Below are 19343 nucleotides of genomic sequence, written 5' to 3'. Positions count from 1 at the left end.
ATTCCATGTGTTATTTCATAGTTTTAATGTCTTCACTCTTAAAAATTTTCAAAATTGTAGAATAATTAAGAAATACCCTTGAATTAGTAAGTGTCCAAACTTTTGACTGGTACTGTGTGTGTTAAGAAATCAAGTTGCTGGAACAAATGCTGTTTACGTTTAAACAACAAAATACATTTCTGTCAACCTAGATTGTACATGAACTTCAACTCTAAGCAATGACCAGGTTTAAAAAGTTGACAGACTCGGGACTACCCCCTTAAAAGCACCAAAGTTCAAAATTAGAAATAAACCATAACATTTATTCAAGTGTCAAAACAAACAATGATTCACAGGCAGTCTCTATACATAGGAGAGTGTTGTAAGAGAGAGGGGTCTCATTTTTAAACAGCCTTTACTCACATGCAGCATACCCTAACGGCATGTGAGGTTAGTGATATCTATGTATGACGTAGATGTGATGACGTGACCCAGGAGTCATCTGAAGAATTTACATTGCGGGCAGGGACAATCTTATGCTCAGATAGTCCGGGCTAGAGCTATTTATATATTCATATTCGATACTGTGTAAAACATGGTGAAGTGTTTTCCTATCAAATAACTTCATGTAGTCATGAGGTGCAAAACCTAATACTACTTAAAGGAACACAGTCACAGAAATATTCAAATACAAGATGACAACTGCATGAATGGGTAATCTATGCCCCAAACTGGAGATAGCGGGCTTACAAACTAAAGTCCAAGGCCTATCTTTCAGAGACATGACTAGAGTAAACCACCGAGGGGGGGAGAGGGGCTTGAGGTTCTGCATGTGTGTATTGTGTGTCCATCTGAGTTCAAGAAGAGGCACATTCTGGTGTCCTCCTCACAGCAGACAAATGGGGCTGAAGGGAATTTATCAGTTCTCAAGGAAAGCCACGTAGTCAGTGAGTCTGGCCAGCTGCTGTTCATTTGGCACCAGCGAAACAGGGGGAGGATCTGTTGAGAGAGGAGAGAGAGTGACTAACAGGGGGATTTCTCATTGGGCCAAGTCTTCTACCTTGTAGCATCCCCATCTGTTTATGAGAGCAGTGGTTTCCAAACCCTGTCCTCAAGTACTCCCAACGACAAACATACAGAAGTACACTTGCAGAAGCCCACATTATTAGTTGAATCTGGTGTGCTCGGCCAGAGCTACAGCAAAAATGGGCACTGTTAGGGGTGTACACAGACTGGATAAGAGGAAAGGCACACAGACTCAGCATAGTGGTACACCTCTTTAAACAGCATTAGTACCACATCTGGACCCAAACTATCTCTTTTGTTTTGCTACCGTTCGTTAGTGTGTGAACTAATGAATACACCCAAGTGGTTTTGCTTCCCACGCTGTTGATTCGGTCAGGGCCCTGTAACGGTAAAGCTCCACACCACCCAGTTTGGGATCTGTTTGTGTGGTCCTCTATGGCCATCAACACCACAAATATTTAGCCATAGGTGTTTACAAGGCAGCAGAGCAACAAACATTCTGCAGCAGTGAGTAGAAAATCACAATTCTGCTGAGAAAGAAAAGTAGTCGGAAAAGTAATCTTTACTTAGATCAACGAATCACGTTAGGTCAATTAATCATGAAGCATTTGATAAATGTAATCACATGACAGGTTATACCGCAAATGTGAAATATATGGGAGGCCCCAAGGACAGGTTTTGAAACATTGGTTTAAGATTTTTCAGCTAGAATCTACAGGACGTTAGCTCACCAGGATTGGTTGGGAAGCCCTGAGCAAGACAAAATTTAGATTTAATTAAACAAAGTGAAAAAAAAAAGAAAATGGAGAAAACAGTAATGAATGGGCTGTTGCAAGGAGTCAGATGGACATTTGCGCTACACATGCTTAGCATCATGGTCCACTGATTACAGAGCGGACGTTTTGCAGGTCCCAAAATTTGTGCGCAAATGTCTCAGACAAGCCCGATCAACAAGCCGCCCACCGGGACAGTCGTTGCCGGATATGGGGTATGGAGGAGGAGGATGGGGAGAAGAGGCAGAGATGACATGGCTTACAGAATGGATGATGGAAAATACAGGGGACAGAATCAACGGGGGTGGGGGTGGGTGCAGTAGAAGCCTATGTTCAGTGCGAGGAATAAAAGAGCGATGTAACTTCCTTGGGACCGGTGTTTTCCAAGTTACACAGGGACAGAGTGTCTTATAGGCCAGCCAAAGGAAACGGAAAAAGCAATGTGTGGGTGAAAATGTGCAGAGAAAAAGAAATTAAAGCAGAATGAAAACAAATACAGAGTGCAGAGAAGACGATAGAAAGAGTGGGAAAGCATAGGCGAAGCGAATAAGTGGTCCGTGTCTGAGAAAATGATGGTGCTATGGACTGGGTTCTCACACACGCTTGCATATGACATACAGTAAAATGGAGCAGTGGGTTCCAACTTTTTTCAATTACTGAGTACATTTTGTTCTGCCCAGAGTAGCCCTGAAGTATCCCCTTGTGCAATTTACCAGTAAGCCAACAATCATATAAGTCTTCTCAAGTACCACCTGTGTATAGTACCACTGGTTGGGAACAACTGATATAGACTGTAGGGGACAATGACAGTCTGGAGGAATGTGCTATCAACACAGGAAGCAAGCAAGGCCAGGAAGAGAGACTCAAGCCTGACAGCCTATCCACTGGAGAAAAAAAGGGCAACAACTCCACCTACCTGGCTTCTGGGGCATTACCATCCTTGTGGCAGGGTCTGCCTGCCAGCCCTGGCTAACCACCCCTGTGGGGAGAAAAAGGCAGCAATGAGAAAGAGGGTATGGAGCAGAATAGCAGAAAAGTTTGTAATGATTATTCTCATTCTCTTCTCTAGTCTTACTCGTATGTAAAAATCCCTCCTCATACTCTGCTGTTAAAATGTGTAGGTTGGAATAACTTAATGAAGAGATGAAGAATATACAAAACGATGGTAAAAGATTTATTGAATAGGTCACCAGTACATCAAAACAGTATGTGAGGTTTCCCTAACGGCAACTGCTTACCCTTCACAGCTTCATCCACGGAGTACCCCACAAAGGCTGCAAAGTCTTCAGCTGTGATGGAAGTGTAAGCCTGGGCAACCAGGCCATATGCCCTCCTGCGGGTGGTCTCTGTGGTAGTAAAGATGGGTACAGCACATGAGATGTTGTAATTGAAGAGTTACATTTTCCATCTTTCTGACATGAAATCAAGTAAAACCTCATCCCAACAGCACAGTGTAGTCCAGCCCCAACTTCAAAAATCTATGTCCTCACTATCTCATGTAGCAGTGATAAGAGTTTGGCTATACAAGGGCTGTGAAACAGAAAATCAAATAGGCCAACAGTATGAGCCAAGTCAAAATAATGTCAGTAAATAGTGGACAAAACAGGGTCAATAAAATCACAAGTGTGTCAAAAGCTCATACATGAAAAATAAAAAACACAATATGTTTACAGTTGACGGTAAACCAAACTTTGGCTAACATCTTTGGCAGATTTGCTTGTTTGTTGCTGCCCCGACAGCTTCAATAAATAAGCACCAAAATTATCGGCGATCACACTTTTCATTGCTTAGCAACAGTCTGTATACTAACAACACCCTAGGATTCGCTACAACACTGTTACCGCCGGTAACAATAATACGTGGGACGAGATGAGACAGCTGCAAAGGCAGGGCTTCATACTAAATCTTTTTTTTCTTCCCAAAGAGATGGTATCAGGTCATCGGACTTCATTTTTCAAAGAAATCCCCATGTTAACTAAAGGCACTTGAACAAAAGACATCTGATAACTAAAGTGGAGACTTAAAGTGGAATATGAAATCAGGAAAACTGAAAAATATTGTGAACCCAGTGAACGAAACTGTAGACGGTGTACAGCTATATACAGCCCTGAAAAAAAAATAAGAGACCACTGCATCTTTTTCTTTCCATTCCAAAAAAGTTGAAAAGGAAGGTTTTGAGTGAGGAACAGAAGGGTTACAATTAAGAGACCACTCAAAACCTTTTCAACTTTTTTGGAAAGGAAAGAAAAAGGTGCAGTGAGCTCTTAACTTCTCCAGAGCTGTGATAGATTGAATATTCTTTTACACACACACACACACACACACACACACACACACACACACACACACACACACACACACACACACACACACACACACACACACACACACACACACACACACACACACACACACACACACACACACACACACACACACTATAATCAAAAAGTTGATTTATTTCAGTAATTCCATTCAAAAAGTGAAACTTGTATATTATATTCATTCATTACACACAGACTGATATATTTCAAATGTTTATTTCTTTTAATGGTGATGATAATAACTGACAACCAATGAAAATCCCAAAATCAGTATCTCTGAAGATTTGAATATTACTTAAGACCAATACAAAAAAAATATTTTTAGAAATGTTAGCCAACTGAAAAGTATGAACATGAAAAGTATGGGCATGTACAGTACTCAATACTTAGTTGGGGCTCCTTTTGCCTGAATTACTGCAGCAATGCGGCATGGCATGGAGTCGATCAGTCTGTGGCACTGCTCAGGTGTTATGAGAGCCCAGGTTGCTCTGATAGTGGCCTTCAGCTCTTCTGCATTGTTGGGTCTGGCATATCGCATCTTCCTCTTCACAATACCCCATAGATTTTCTATAGGGTTAAGGTCAGGCGAGTTTGCTGGCCAATTAAGAACAGGGATACCACGGACCTTTAATCAGGTACTGGTAGCTTTGGCACTGTGTGCAGGTGCCAAGTCCTGTTGGAAAATGAAATCTGCATCTCCATAAAGTTGGTCAGCAGCAGGAAGTGCTCTAAAACTTCCTGGTAGACGGCTGCGTTGACCTTGGACCTTAGAAACACAGTAGACCAACACCAGCAGATTAAATGGCACCCCAAACCATCACTGACTGTGGAAACTTTACACTGGATTTCAAGCAACGTGGATTCTGTGCCTCTCCTCTCTTCCTCCAGACTCTGGGGCCTTGATTTCCAAAGGAAATGCAAAATGTACTTTCATCAGAGAACATAACTCAGCAGCAGTCCAGTCCTTTTTGTCTTTAGCCCAGGCGAGACGCTTCTGACGCTGTGTCTTGTTCAAGAGTGGCTTGAAACAAGGAATGCAACAGCTGAAACCCATGTCTTGCATACGTTTGTGCGTGGTGGTTCTTGAAGCACTGACTCCAGCTGCAGTCCACTCTTTGTGAATCTCCCCCACATTTTTGAATGGGTTTTGTTTCACAATCCTCTTCAGGGTGGGGTTATCCCTATTGCGTGTACACTTGTTTCTACCACATCTTTTCCTTCCCTTCGCCTCTCTATTAATGTGCTTGGACACAGAGCTCTGTGAACAGCCAGCCACTTTGGTAATTGAAGAGTTGGTCTGAGACTTGGTTGAAGAAATCTGTTTCTGATTCTTCTATTCACATTACTGGTTATAATTTATTTCGTACTGATCGTCAAAGTAAGGGCGGTGGTGTTGCCATTTACATTAAAACCAGGTTTAATTGCAGAGTAACTAAATCTATCTCCCGTCCTAAATTATTTGAGTTTTTGTCTATTGATATTTCTTTCTCCTCCACATCACTTCTTACTGTCATTGCCTGCTATAAGCCTCCTTCTGCTGCTAAGGAGGCCTTAAATTCTCTAGCTGATGTATTAGTCGAATTACAGGATCAGGAAATTGTGCTTATGGGAGATTTGAACTGGGACTGGCTCTCGGCTAATTCTGATTGCCTGAAAAATGTCTGTAATGAGCTAAATCTTACTCAGCTTGTTTCCTCCCCTACCCGTCCTAATATAAAATTTCCAGATAAGTCAACCCTAATAGATCTAATACTCACTAACACCCCACAGAAATATAAAGGAATAGTGGTATTCTCTAATGACATTAGTGACCATTGCACCGTAGCATGTGTTAGGGACACCAAGCTCCCTAAATACAAGCCTCGCATTCTCATTAAAAGAAATTTTAAAAGGTTTGTAGAACAAGCATTTTTACATGAATTAAACATCTGTGATTTTTCTAGAATTAGTCTTATACCAGATATAAATGTGGCATGGAACTATTTTTGCTCACTTTTTCTTTCGATTACTGATAAACACGCACCCTTCACTTGCTATAGAATTAAAGGGCGTGATAATCCCTGGTTCTCCAATGAACTGTCTTCTCTGATCCATGAGAGAAATGCAGTCTGGGTCTTAACAAAGACCACAAACCTCCAATCTGACTGGACTAACTTTAGGTATTTTAGGAACAAGTGCACTTACCTTGTAAGAAAGTGCAAATCTGACTATTATCTCAAATCAATGACCACGAACCTAAATAATCCATCTAAATTTTGGAAGACAATAAAATCCCTTGAACTACCTCCCAGTGACTCGGCTCTCCCCAAGCATATAGTTAAAGATACCCAACAGATCTTTAACAAGAATGATATTGTTAATGCTTTCAATGATCATTTTCAATCATATCCTGAAGAGATCTTACACCGCTATGTCTCCTCACCCCTCCAACACAATTCACCTGCTTCTCTGGTCAGTGAAGGTTTTGAATTTGAATCCATTCCCTCGTCTGCAGTGCTTAAGGCTCTTAAGGAAATTGACACTAGGAAATCAGCTGGCCCTGATGGCCTAGATCCTGCTTTATTGAAACTATCTGCACATATCATAGTGGAACCTATTACATATATTTTTAACTTGTCCCTGTCTTCAAATGACATACCAGATGTTTGGAAATCAGCCCACGTGCTGCCCCTGCTGAAAGGGGGGGACCCCTCCATTCTCGATAATTACCGGCCAATCTCTAAATTGTCTGTACTTGCAAAGGTCCTAGAGTCTTTAGTAAATACCCAACTTAAAGGCTTCCTACAAAATCATAACATACTTTGCCCAGAACAGTCAGGCTTTAGGGCTAAGCATAGTACCATTACAGCAGCTACTACGGTGCTTGATGACATCATCTGTGACCTCGATCATAAGATGAGCTGTGCTGCCCTGTTTATTGACTTGTCAAAAGCCTTTGACACAGTTGATCACTGTATCCTGCTCAAGAGGCTCCGGGACATTGGCTTGGGGACTAAGGCAGTTGATTGGTTCAGAAACTATCTCGCCAACAGAACACTAACTGTAGTTGTCGATGGGCATAGTTCTGCCCCACTGGGGGTTCGGCAAGGTGTCCCTCAAGGGTCTATTCTTGGTCCGGTCCTGTTTACCATTTACATAAACACTATCGCTTCTGTAGCAGATAATGGCAAAATACACCTCCATGCAGACGACATCGTACTATATTGTTCTGCACCCACCCTAGCTCTAGCTTATCAATCACTACAGCAGTCTTTTAATTTATTACAGGCCGCCTTCATTGAACTTAGACTGGTATTAAATACTGGTAAAACAAAGGTGATGCAGTTCACAAAGTCTCGCATAGTACCCGTATCAACCGTCCTAGCCATTTCCACACTGGATGGGAAGTGTGTTGAAAATGTTTCATCTTATAAATATCTTGGTCTGTGGATTGATGAAAAACTAACCTTCAAAGTTCATATTGATAAATTAGTGAGAAAGCTGAGAGTAAAGCTTGGCTTTTATTTTAGAAATAAATCCTATTTTACTCTTCAAGCTAGGAAGAAATTGATCAGTGCCACTTTCTTACCAGTCTTGGACTATGGGGATGTTATTTATATGCATGCTGCCTCTACCATGCTGCATGCACTTGACACAGTCTACCATGGTGCATTACGGTTTATTACTAATGCCAAGACACGCACTCATCACTGTCATCTTTATGAGGCGACTGGTTTTAGCTCTTTAGGTCTGCGTAGATGGTTCCATTGGCACATTTTTATTTATAAAGCTATCAATGGTATTTTACCCAGCTATCTTATTAGATTGTTAACCAGGAAACATTCCATTTACAATCTCCGCTCCAATAACATTCTGACTCTGAATATCCCACGTGTAACAACTGAATTTGGTAAGACTGCTTTTAGTTATGTTGCTCCTTGGTGTTGGAATGTGCTCCAAAAAGTTTTGAAGCTTCCTGTTTTTATCCCACTTGAACATTTTAAACAATTACTTAGGCAATCTAAATCTGAACAATGCGCATGTTTTAAATAACCCCTTTATGTTATTTTTTATAATTTCATATGTTTTGTAAATTAATTTTGTTGTTGTGACTGTTTCTGTGATTCTGTGTAATTTGTGTAACTGTTGCCCCAGGGCTCCCTTGTAAAAGAGATTTGATTATCTCAATGGGACATCCCCTGGTAAAATAAAGGATAAATAAAAAAAATAAAATGGTCGTCTTTTGGACAGCTGTCAAGTCAGCAGTCTTCCCCATGATTGTGTTGCCTACAGAACTAGACTGAGAGACCATTTAAAAGCCTTTGCAGGTTTTTTAGGTTAATTAGCTGATTAGAGTGTGGCATCAGGTGACTTCAATATTGAACCTTTTCACAATATTCAAATTTTCTGAGATACTGAATTTGGGGTTTTCATTAGTTGTCAGTTATAAACATCAAAATTAAAAGAAATAAACACTTGAAATATATCAGTTTGTGTGGAATGAATGGATACATTATACAAGTTTCACTTTTTGAATGGAATTACTGAAATAAATCAACTTTTTGATGATATTCTAATTTTATGACCAGGACCTGTGTGTGTGTGTGTGTGTGTGTGTGTGTGTGTGTGTGTGTGTATATATATATATATATATATACACACACACACACAGTGGAGAGAACAAATATTTGATAACCTGCCGATTTGGCAGGTTTTCCCATTTACAAAGCATGTAGAAGTCAGTAATATTTATCATAGGTACTCATCAACTGTGAGTGATGGAATCTAAAACCTAAATCCACAAAATCACATTTTATTGCATGACATAAGTATTTGATACATCAGAAAAGCAAAACTTAATATTTGGTACAGAACCCTTCGTTTGCAATTACAGAGATCCTATGTTTCCTGTAGTTCTTGACCAGGTTCCCACACACTGCAGCAGGAATTTTGGCCCACTCCTCCTTACAGACCTTCTCCAGATCCTTCAGGTTTCGAGACTTTCAGCTCCCTCCAAAGATTTTCTATTGGGTTCAGGTCTGTAGGCTGGGTAGGCCACTCCAGGACTTCTTACGGAGCCACTTCTTAAGTTGCCCTGGCTGTGTGTTTTGGGTCGTTGTCATGCTGGAAGACCCAGCCACAACCCATCTTCAATGCTCTTACTGAGGGAAGGAGGTCGTTGGCCAAGATCTCACGATACATGGCCCCATCCATCCTCCCCTCAATACGGTGCAGTCGTCCTGTCCCCTTTGCAGAAAAGCATCCCCAAAGAATGATGTTTCCACCTCCATGTTTCACGGTTGGGATGGTGTTCTTGGGGTTGTACTCATCCATCTTCTTCCTCCAAACACGTTTAGACCAAAAAGCTACATTTTTGTCTCATCAGACCACATGACCATCTCCCATTCCTCCTCTGGATCATCCAGATGGTCATTGGCAAACTTCAGACGGGCCTGGACATGCGCTGGCTTGAGCAGGGGGACCTTGCGTGCGCTGCAGGATTTTAATCAATGACGGCGTAGTGTGTTACTAATGGTTTTCTTTGAGACTGCGGTCCCAGCTCTCTTCAGGTCATTGACCAGGTCCTGCCGTGTAGTTCTAGGCTGATCCCTCACCTTCCTCATGATCATTGATGCCCCACGAGGTGAGATCTTGCATGGAGCCCCAGGCCGAGGGAGATTGACCGTCTTGAACTTCTTCCATTTTCTAATAATTGTGCCAACAGTTGTTGCCTTCTCACCAAGCTGCTTGCCTATTGTCCTGTAGCACATTCCAGCCTTGTGCAGGTCTACAATTTTATTACACAGCTCACTGATCTTGGCCATTGTAGAGAGGTTGAAGTCTGTTTGATTGAGTGTGTGGACAGGTGTCTTTCATACAGGTAACGAGTTCAAACAGGTGCAGTTTATACAGGTAATGAGTGGAGAACAGGAGGGCTTCTTTAAGAAAAACGAACAGGTCTGTGAGAGCCGGAAATTCTTATTGGTTGGTAGGTGATCAAATACGTATGTCATGCAATAAAATGCAAAATTAATTATTTAAAAAATCATACAATGTGATTTTCTGGATTTTTGTTTTAGATCCCGTCTGTCACAGCTGAAGTGTACCTATGATAAAAATTACAGACCTCTATATGCTTTGTAAGTAGGAAAACCTGCAAAACCTACAAAAACAAGTATGTATGTATACACACACACACACACACACACACATCCTCTTCTTGATAGTCACATCTATGGTCTATAGCTGAGGGATTTTGTTTTTGGAAAAGTAACACCCATGGCTTTTGCCCAGGAAACATGAAGTGATATCCTTCCAACCACAATATGTATCCTCCTCTATAAGGCATGATAGAGTGCACAACATTACAAACCTTAGTATAACCTGCCTTTTAATGTTGACACAGAATACCCAACACGCCCCAGTCATATTAGTATTTGTGGATGAAATCTGACTTTGGGAGCCAAGTGCAAAGAGGCTACTGTACCTGGTGGTGTCAAGGTTTACTTTTTGTAACATGGTTCTATGGTTGTGTATAGGCCTATTTTTGTTGCTGGCCACTGACCGGTGGCGACTCCTGCCATGTGGGCCGGCCCCCTCCAAATGCCTCCCACACAGCGCTTCCGAAAAGAGTTTGAAGTTGCTTAGCAAGATGCTTTGATAGGAGGGGGTTGTGGTTCATGACAGAGAAACATGAGCCACACTGCCCTTCACTCTATTCCAGGGCCTAAATCATTTCTCACCATTTTAAAAATAGCCCCCCACTCGTCACCAGCAAAGGCTAGCCACAGAGGACATGACAAGGGTTTTTATTTTAAAATGCAGGTACTGGCCAAGTGAGAAAAACAACCCTTGGTAAAACTCCAGAACAACAGCTAAACCATTTGGTTTGGAACGTGTTTCTTGAATCTTAAATCAACAAATGTACAAGTACTTTTGGAATAATTGGAATCTTTTAATAAACAAAGAAATCTGCTTGAGTAATTTGAAGCACCCTTTATTTCAGGTTGCAAAAGTGATCTGTTGAAATATCAAATACAATCAATTCAAACATTAATGACAATCACAAATTATAATAATTCTCAATTTCTACACATGATTTAAAAAAAACTTCAAGTGTAAATAGAGAGGATATTCAATCTAATTTACATAAAATCTGATACTGAAATACAAAAGTATAAAAACAAACAATATATCTTAAAAAATTGCAGATGTTTTATGAGTACAAATAAACTACATAATGCACTCTAAACTAAAGTAAATCATTGTATCCAAGTCTATCAACTATTCACCGTAAAACAAAACCCCATCAACTTCCTCCTTACTCCTGACTTTCAATATCTCTGAAATATTGCAACTAGTCCCTGCCATGAACATTTAAGTGTTCAAAAAAAGAAAATAGTTAATGAATGAATACAGTCTGTACATTATCAAGTATCATCACTCTTCTTCCCCTTCTGCATCCTCAAACTCATCATCTTCAACCATTCCAAAGTCCATCTTTGCCAGGACAGCCTCCACATGCTCCGTAGACAGTGTGAAGTGGTCCATCTTCTCAAAGCCTGGCTCAGGCCTCTCTTCACCCAGGGAGCTCTTGGCAGTTTCCTTGGTCTGTGTGATGAGGCCCTTGGAAGCCATAAGGAACTCTGCAGCGCCACTCTGCTCTAGTGCCCGCACCGCCGTGTCCGTCAGCTCCGAGCCCGCTTGCAGCCTCTCGCTGTAGCGCAGGGCCAGGGCCCGCAACGCGGTCACCTTCTCGTCCTGCTCTTTGGCAATCTGATCCAGCAGCAGGCCTTTGCGCTCCTCCAGCACTGCATACAGCAGATCGAAGCGCTCGCCGAGGTTTTGCTTGGCGCGCTGTGCGTTATCCTGTACCGCCTGACAGGTGTCTTCCATCTGGTTGAGCAGGGCCTGAAGGCGCCCGTTGACCGCGACCAAGGTGTCGATGGCGTTGCTCAGCTCACCCTTCTGCACTTGGTAGACACTTGCCAATGGTGACACCTCACAGTCCTTGTGCTGGCCAAACACTTTGCACATGGAACAAGTTGGTATCTGGCAGGTCACGCAGTAAATGTTGATCTTCTCATCCTCGTGCTCTTGGCACATGGGTTCCTTAGAGTCTTTGGGCTTCAGTGGAGTCTCTGTGGTGCCTCCGCCGCCACTACCACCGCTACCCTCCTGCTGTTGCTTGTAGATGTCGATGATGTTCTCTACCAGAAGGTTGCGCTGGAGGCCGTGGACACCGTGACGGTCAAGGACAACCTCAAAGCGGCAGGTGGGGCAGCGGAAGACGCCGCCGGAAAAGCGGTAGGGGTTGCGTGAGTCGTAAAGGTCGCTGGCACAGCCACGGCACAGGTTGTGCTGGCAGGGCAGGATGACCACTGGCTTAGTGAACATCTCCAGGCAGATGGGGCAGCTCAACTGCTTTTCCAGACTCTCCATGGGGCTGGAGGGACGCACCACTGTACCCGTCCTCTGGACATCCATGCTGGAATACACTTCTCTTCGTCGGGCAAGAATAGTGGAGCCTCTTTCTCAAGAACGAAATGTTGCACAACTCCTCGACAACTGCTACTTTCCTTATAAGCTTTAACAAGCTTGTAACTACGAAGTCTGGGTGCTGAGCTTTGGTAGCTGCTGCTACAGAGTGCGCTGAAGTTCTGACCACTGTTCTGACAAGGGAATAGCAGCCATGTCCTTTATATCAGCCCTTGACAGCCGGCGACATTCAATCCCTCGCACCGGCCAGGGAACACATTCCTTGTTGCTTGTTTGCCTGTCTCTTTTGGGAGAAAATAGCCCCCACCCACCGGCTGCTGCTTGTGTCATGTGTCACACTAAGAGCCATGTCCCTTTTACAGTGACAGGGCCAGCAGTACATTCAGCAGAGATAAATATGGCTGCCATGTGACAGAGCAGTCATACCTGAAGGAGGTTTCCTTATGGATAAACAACAACCCCTGTCAAGTCAACATAGCCCTTACTCACAAGCTAGCTTTCCAGGAGTATTACAACATTGCCAGCATCTGTTACATAAAGCAGACCTTGCTGACTGGTGTAGCTTACTTATTGCCTATTGTCAAATCAGAGCACTTCTGTAAATTGATTAAATTACTGTTGCGAACCCAATGACAAGATCCTCTGGGGAACACCCTCAATCCCACTCTTTCAGGTTTAAAACTCATTCACATCCTCCAATAAACAGAATACAAATGTATTATTTCCCTTATTTATTTCCCTTCAAAAAGCCTACTGACTAAATTTAACTGACGGAAATGTTACCCCTGGTCAAGGAATTGTCTAAGTGAGATGGTCTTGAGTAAATTCCCTGTGAGTGTGTTGAACATAAAGAACACCAAGAGCACCACGGATAAGCTATTTTTAACATTGCCCACATGAGTTTAAACTGTGTGTAAGCAGGTTTCGCAAGTTACAGGTTGTTAATGTGGGCAGAGAAGGTCAGAGGTTTTCATGTGGCATTGTGCTTTCTGCATAGGCAGGAGCTAAATGGTGGATATTTGAACGTGATTTCATATTTTCTTATACACACACACACACACACACATTGAATAAAAGCAACCTAATTTGCTTATATTCTAGAATTACAAATGGTAATGAATTACATTTAAGTTACATTTAAAATTGACAGATTTTTATATTACATTTTAAAATAACCAAAATATTTATTCATGTAAATATACATTGGGGTAAATACTTTTTTCTTGATTATGATCAAGGGTCTGAACACTTTTACAAGGCACTGTATACCACAGTAGGTAATAATAGGTAGGCTAACCTGTTTGATGCAGCTAAAAATGCAGAGGGCTAGATTGCACTAGAACTGTGTCACATCATGCAGTGCATCATTGGGACCATTTCTGAGTGGACAACGAGCATTTTAATCTGAAATTAGATATAATGAGAACTCCCTTTAACACATTGATATTTACCCTCCATTACAACTCCATAGCTGCATTATACACCGATCAGCCATAACACTGTGACCACCTGCCTAATATTGTGTAGGTCCCACTTTGGCCGCTAAAACAGCCCAGACCTGTCGAGGCATGGACTCCACTAGACCTCTGAATGTATGCTGTGGTATCTGGCACCAAGACGTTAGCAGCAGATCCTTTAAGTCCTGTAAGTTGCGCGGTGGGTCCTCCATGGATCTGATTTATTTCACCAGCACATCCCACAGATGCTCGCCTGGATCGAGATATGGGTAGTTTGGAGTCCAAGTCAACACCTTGAACTCGTCGTTGTGTTCTCAAACCATTCCTGACCCATTTTTGCTTTGTGGCAGGGCACATATTATCCTGCTGAAAGAGATCAATGCCATCAGGGAATATCGTTGCCATGAAAGGGTGCACATTGTTTGCAACGCTTAGGTAGGTGGTACGTGTCAAAGTAACAACCACATGAATGGCAGGACCCAAGGTTTCCCAGCAGAACATTGCCCAAAGCATCACACTGCCTCTGCCGGTTTGCCTCCTTCCCATAGTGCATCCTGGGGCCATGTGTTCTCCAGGTAAGCAATGCACACGCACCCGGCCATCCACGTGATGTGAAAGAAAACGTGATTAATCAGAACAGGCTACCTCTTCCATAGCTCCATGGTCCAGTTCTGATGCTCACATGCCCATTGCAGGTGCTTTCAGTAGGGGACAGGGTTCATCATAGGCACCCTGACTGGTCTGCAGCTACACAGCTCCATACTCAACAAACTGCGATGCACTGTGTTCTGACACCTTTCTATCAGTACCAGCATTAACTTTTTCAGCAATCTGAGCTACAGTAGCTGTTGGATCAGACCACACGGGCGATTCAACAGTTTTGGAGATGCTCTGACCCAGTCGTCTAGCCATCACAATTTGGCCCTTGTCCAACACTTCAAACACTTCAACTTTGAGGACAGAATGTTCACTTGCTGCCTGATATATCCCACCCATTAACTAGATTATCAGTGTTACTGACTTCACCTGTCAGTGGTCACGTTATGGCTGATCGGTGTATTTAGGGATGTAAATGGCGCCCTCTTTTGATAATCAAGAACCTTAATAGGCTGCAGAGAGCAAAAGCCAAGGTAGACTCATACTGGGTACGTGTATAGTACAAAAATAGTCCAGTTCCCTGTTTTATGCACAATCTTTTGAAGTGTTAAATAACCTCAACAGTTTCTGATGTCTAACCTTACCCCTAACCTAACCTAAATGAATTGTTCAGAATGACGCATGTTATTCGATGCACTTGACAAATAAAAAAGTTTGACCATACTGGAAGAGTTATATAACCTTAATTTTTCTTGGCTAACCTTAAGTGTCATTTAACCTTAACCGTTTTTTTCTTCCCTCACCACTACGGGGTAAAACTAACCTTAACCACCCTGGAGAAAAGGCCAAGTGAATGGACCCTCCATACATAACATATGTAGCTGAAAAATCTGCATCAATATTGTCAGCTAAACATTCTGACATTTATACATATACACATGCATAGCTCCACTGACCAATTTCCAACATAGGACAAGTGACAATTAAATATGATTTAAGTTTGGTGGTGAGGATTAAAAAGTTGTAGTTAAAGTGGCGTTGGCGAGCCATAATGGGTCCCCGAAAGTTGCTTACTATTTAAAGTGTGTATCCATGCTAGCACATGTTGCACATGGTTTCCCTCTGAGTTGTTGGGACTGCCCTGTAACGTCACTGTGCAGGTCCGGGCCAGTCCCCTTTTTTCAGAGTAATAGACTTTGTTTCCAATGAATGAGCAAGATCTGGATGTGAAGAGATGGCATCATGCTCTCACAAGAGGAATATTGCATGGTTGCTGACCAAAATATTGAATGGTTTTCATTGCTTCATAACAAAACACATAATTGGAAAAACATAAGTCCACCAAACTAAGGTTTGAATTCACTGTCCACAAACCCAAAAGCTCAAGCATAGCATACCATAAAAAAATTGAAATAAATATTACACTGACCAATTGATCTTTAATAGACTACTAATAATGTTGTCAATAACATTTTAAAATACACTAACAAAGTTCTACCTTCCTTAGTATACGCCCTGTGTATGAAACTAATATGAAAATGATTTCAGCCTACAGACTTTAGAAACAGCACCGGGATAGAAAAAATATGTCAATTTTGCCTTGCGCAACAAAACAAGACTGTTTGCATTTGGCAATGCAGGCCTCTTTAGTCCAGCTGAAGACTAGACCTGTACTTGCACAGGCAGCTTTAACTTGTACAATGGAAATTAAAAACACCCACAATATAGAATCTTTAGAACAATGTTTTAAGTCCAAATATTACTGGGGCTGAGGGACCCCATATTCCTGGAGGTTTAAAAAAATAAATACTAATGATATATCCAATTCCAAACAGTAAAGAAACATTCATTAATACTAAATTGTTTCATACAATCCTGCAATTGTTCATAGTTTTTGTTGCTAATTTTAAAATGCATTGTAAAGCTTCGTATATCTGGGGATTTTACAGTTGAAATGTTTTTCTTAATTATAACTTCAGGATCTCTTTTCGGTATTATACTGTCATGTGAAAAATGTAGTATGCGCCCAGGAAAGTTGTCTTTTTGGTTACATATTTGGATTTTTGAGCAAAATTCCAACCCTATTCATTGGTTAAGGTAATGTAATTGGAACAGACAAGTCAAAGCCTCGACCATGACCTTATCAAAAAGCTATGTGGGAACTTGAACAGGGCCATGCATGCAGGAACAGAAGAATACAGAAGAGTGTGGGCAAAAACTCCTTGCAGTATCTGTAACATACTGAAGCTAAAAGAAATGGCTACATTAAGTAACATCAGCCAAAGGGGGCACCACCAGCCACTGAAGCTACAGGTGTACTTTTTCCACACTACAAAAAAAATATATTCTGTTCATTTTAATTACATGAATTGTTTGAATTTTGTGTAATTTCTTAAATTGCATTACCTTTATCATGATAATGGTTGGAATTGAACTCAAATATATGTCCAAATATTTAACATAAAAATATTTTCCAGGGGGCTATTACTTTTTAAGATTATTACATGCAATGACACGTCTATTTTTATATTTTCGTGAGTAGGCTTAAATTCAACTTCCCTCTTATTAAGTGACATCTGACTGGGCACCTCTGGCTAATCAAGACGGTTGAAAAACGTTGAAATGTATATTCATATAAGATACCTGCATTGCCATAATTCAGGTGAGCTGTGTGAAATTTGGTGACATAAAAGTGTACAGCCATAACAGTACCTCGCAGGGCCTCCATGACGGGCAGGATGTTCTCAGACCACTGGTGGGCGGCAATGGCCGAGTAGATTCCTGGGAAGTCTCTCTGCCATATACGCTGACCCACTGCCCATACTGCCATCAGCTCTGGGTTTGCCTGCACACAACATGTGTTTCAACCAACAAACATTTGAGTCCACACTATATTATGGCTAGAAAAAAGATTGGGTAAACTCCTCATGTACTGAAGCAAATCAGTGTGCAGGACCGGTCCCACTTTTCTACAACAATTTTCATTGTGTAAATTAAGTCTTTATAAGCAGCTTGCAAGACAAAAGAATAAGTAGCTTGCACATTTTTGTAAACCTTTATCTCTTCTACAAATAAATATGCCTAAAAAGTTTCTTATATATTGAACATGTTTTCATTGCTTAACAACATTTTGCTCAAAACAAACTTGTGCTTCTTCCTAATTTCCTGTTTAAATTCAAGAAAAATAAACATATTCACTCAGACTCTTTGTTTGTTGGATAATAAACAAGAGCCTCAGTAATTTAAGCATATTAAATACATTTTGACCGAAACCTTCCTCACCGATTTGATGGCTTGAGGAATTCGCTTCCACAGGTACCTGGCATTATTCCTGTATACAGGGTGAAAACAAAAGTTACCTGACAATTTACCAGATCTCAACATACATAAAAGTTTGTCTTTAAATGGGCTGCAAGAAAAGCATGGACATGACTTACATGTCATTGTGCAGTAGATAAAGCGCTAATAGCTGGGCATACACTTGAGGGGTTGCAATGCCACCTGGAGCCTTGTGATAAAAAAAAAGTTAATACATTGCAGTAATATGGGCCCTAGAAAACGTCTAGCTAACCACATTACTGATTCACTGAGAGTGCACGAGGTTATTGAATCACTTGATACTGTCTCATCTAATATTTGCATCAAATGTACACAGCTGCAACTCTCCAGGGGTAAAATCATAAACTATGAAATCAATCGGTGATGTGAACGGTAGTTTTTGAATGAAAAGCTTTCAAATATTTAGTTGACTGTAATTTAATCGATTGACATTGTGTGTGAGATAAGTAACAGTTTGATATTTTTCTTTTAAACACATTGAACAGCTTAATCGCAAACCAAAAAGTGTTTTTTGGGAAAGAGCTCCAAAATTGAAACTATCTAAATAGGTGGAGAAGACTTGTTTTGGAAAGGCTAGTCCGGAACTAGCTAACTTACGGAAACACTACCTACCCTAGCTAGCTATTGCTTTTAATTGAACTGGCGTTGCTACGGCTGGTAGATGGTGAATGTCACCACTGTAACTCACAGATAGCGCTAGATATTACAGTGCAGCACTATGTTGTGTACGCAAACTACTCTAACTAGCTAAAGTTTGTGTGTGGATGAATAACTAGCCAACTGTCTAGCTACATCTCTACTTAGCTGGCTAGATTACAGTAGCTAGTTAGAAAACCCAGTAGCGACAACGCACAAGACATTTTAGCAGAAAATGAACAGACAGTGAGTGAAGTTACACAAGGTTGACGGAGTGACTAGCTATACCTCAAGCTCCTGTGTTTCGCACTGTTCTAAAAGTTTATCATAATTTTCATCCATTATCACTGCAGCAGTAGGCATTTTTGTATCAGCGTCTTGTTAGCAACATTAAAGAAACACTTCCGTGTCACGAATTTTTCAAAATAAAAGAGACCAACTTTTACGTACTTCAAAAAGGAGATAAATTGAGTTTATTATTGTTTGAGAAAATGTACCTCTCAAAAAATATGCAAATATTCAAATATGATCATATTTAATAAAATGTAGGTATTAAAACACGTTCCAAGGGCTTAATTCAGACAATACCAATATTTTATGTCCCCAGCGTCTTACGAGCAACATTGAAAAAACACTTCCGGGTCATGACAATTTCAAAATAAGAGAGGCCATCGTTTTAGTTCAAAACTGACAAATTTAATGTATTAATTGTCCACCACCAATTCCAGGGAGGG

General features: G+C 41.2%; 2 protein-coding genes across 2 annotated transcripts; both read right to left on the bottom strand.

Moving 5' to 3' along the window:
- Positions 1 to 281: 281 nt before the first annotated feature.
- cops8 (COP9 signalosome subunit 8) lies at positions 282 to 19012 on the bottom strand. The gene is made up of 7 exons (XM_013137684.2): positions 18898 to 19012; positions 18072 to 18142; positions 17917 to 17965; positions 17347 to 17479; positions 3017 to 3124; positions 2695 to 2757; positions 282 to 978 (listed from the first exon to the last, which is right to left on the bottom strand). The coding sequence occupies exons 1-7, from the start codon at positions 18970 to 18972 to the stop codon at positions 899 to 901; spliced, it is 579 nt and encodes a 192-aa protein (XP_012993138.1). The 5' UTR covers positions 18973 to 19012; the 3' UTR covers positions 282 to 898.
- On the bottom strand, positions 11058 to 12845 carry trim63b (tripartite motif containing 63b). The gene has a single exon (XM_034286898.1). It carries the CDS (start codon positions 12566 to 12568, stop codon positions 11522 to 11524), a length of 1047 nt encoding a protein of 348 aa, XP_034142789.1. The 5' UTR covers positions 12569 to 12845; the 3' UTR covers positions 11058 to 11521.
- Positions 19013 to 19343: the final 331 nt, after the last annotated feature.

The sequence above is a fragment of the Esox lucius genome, chromosome 16, assembly GCF_011004845.1.
Source record: "Esox lucius isolate fEsoLuc1 chromosome 16, fEsoLuc1.pri, whole genome shotgun sequence".
In the NCBI taxonomy this organism is placed as follows: domain Eukaryota; kingdom Metazoa; phylum Chordata; class Actinopteri; order Esociformes; family Esocidae; genus Esox; species Esox lucius.
The sequence above is the reverse complement of the archived record's forward strand: the minus strand, read 5'-3'. Positions and strand labels throughout refer to the sequence as shown.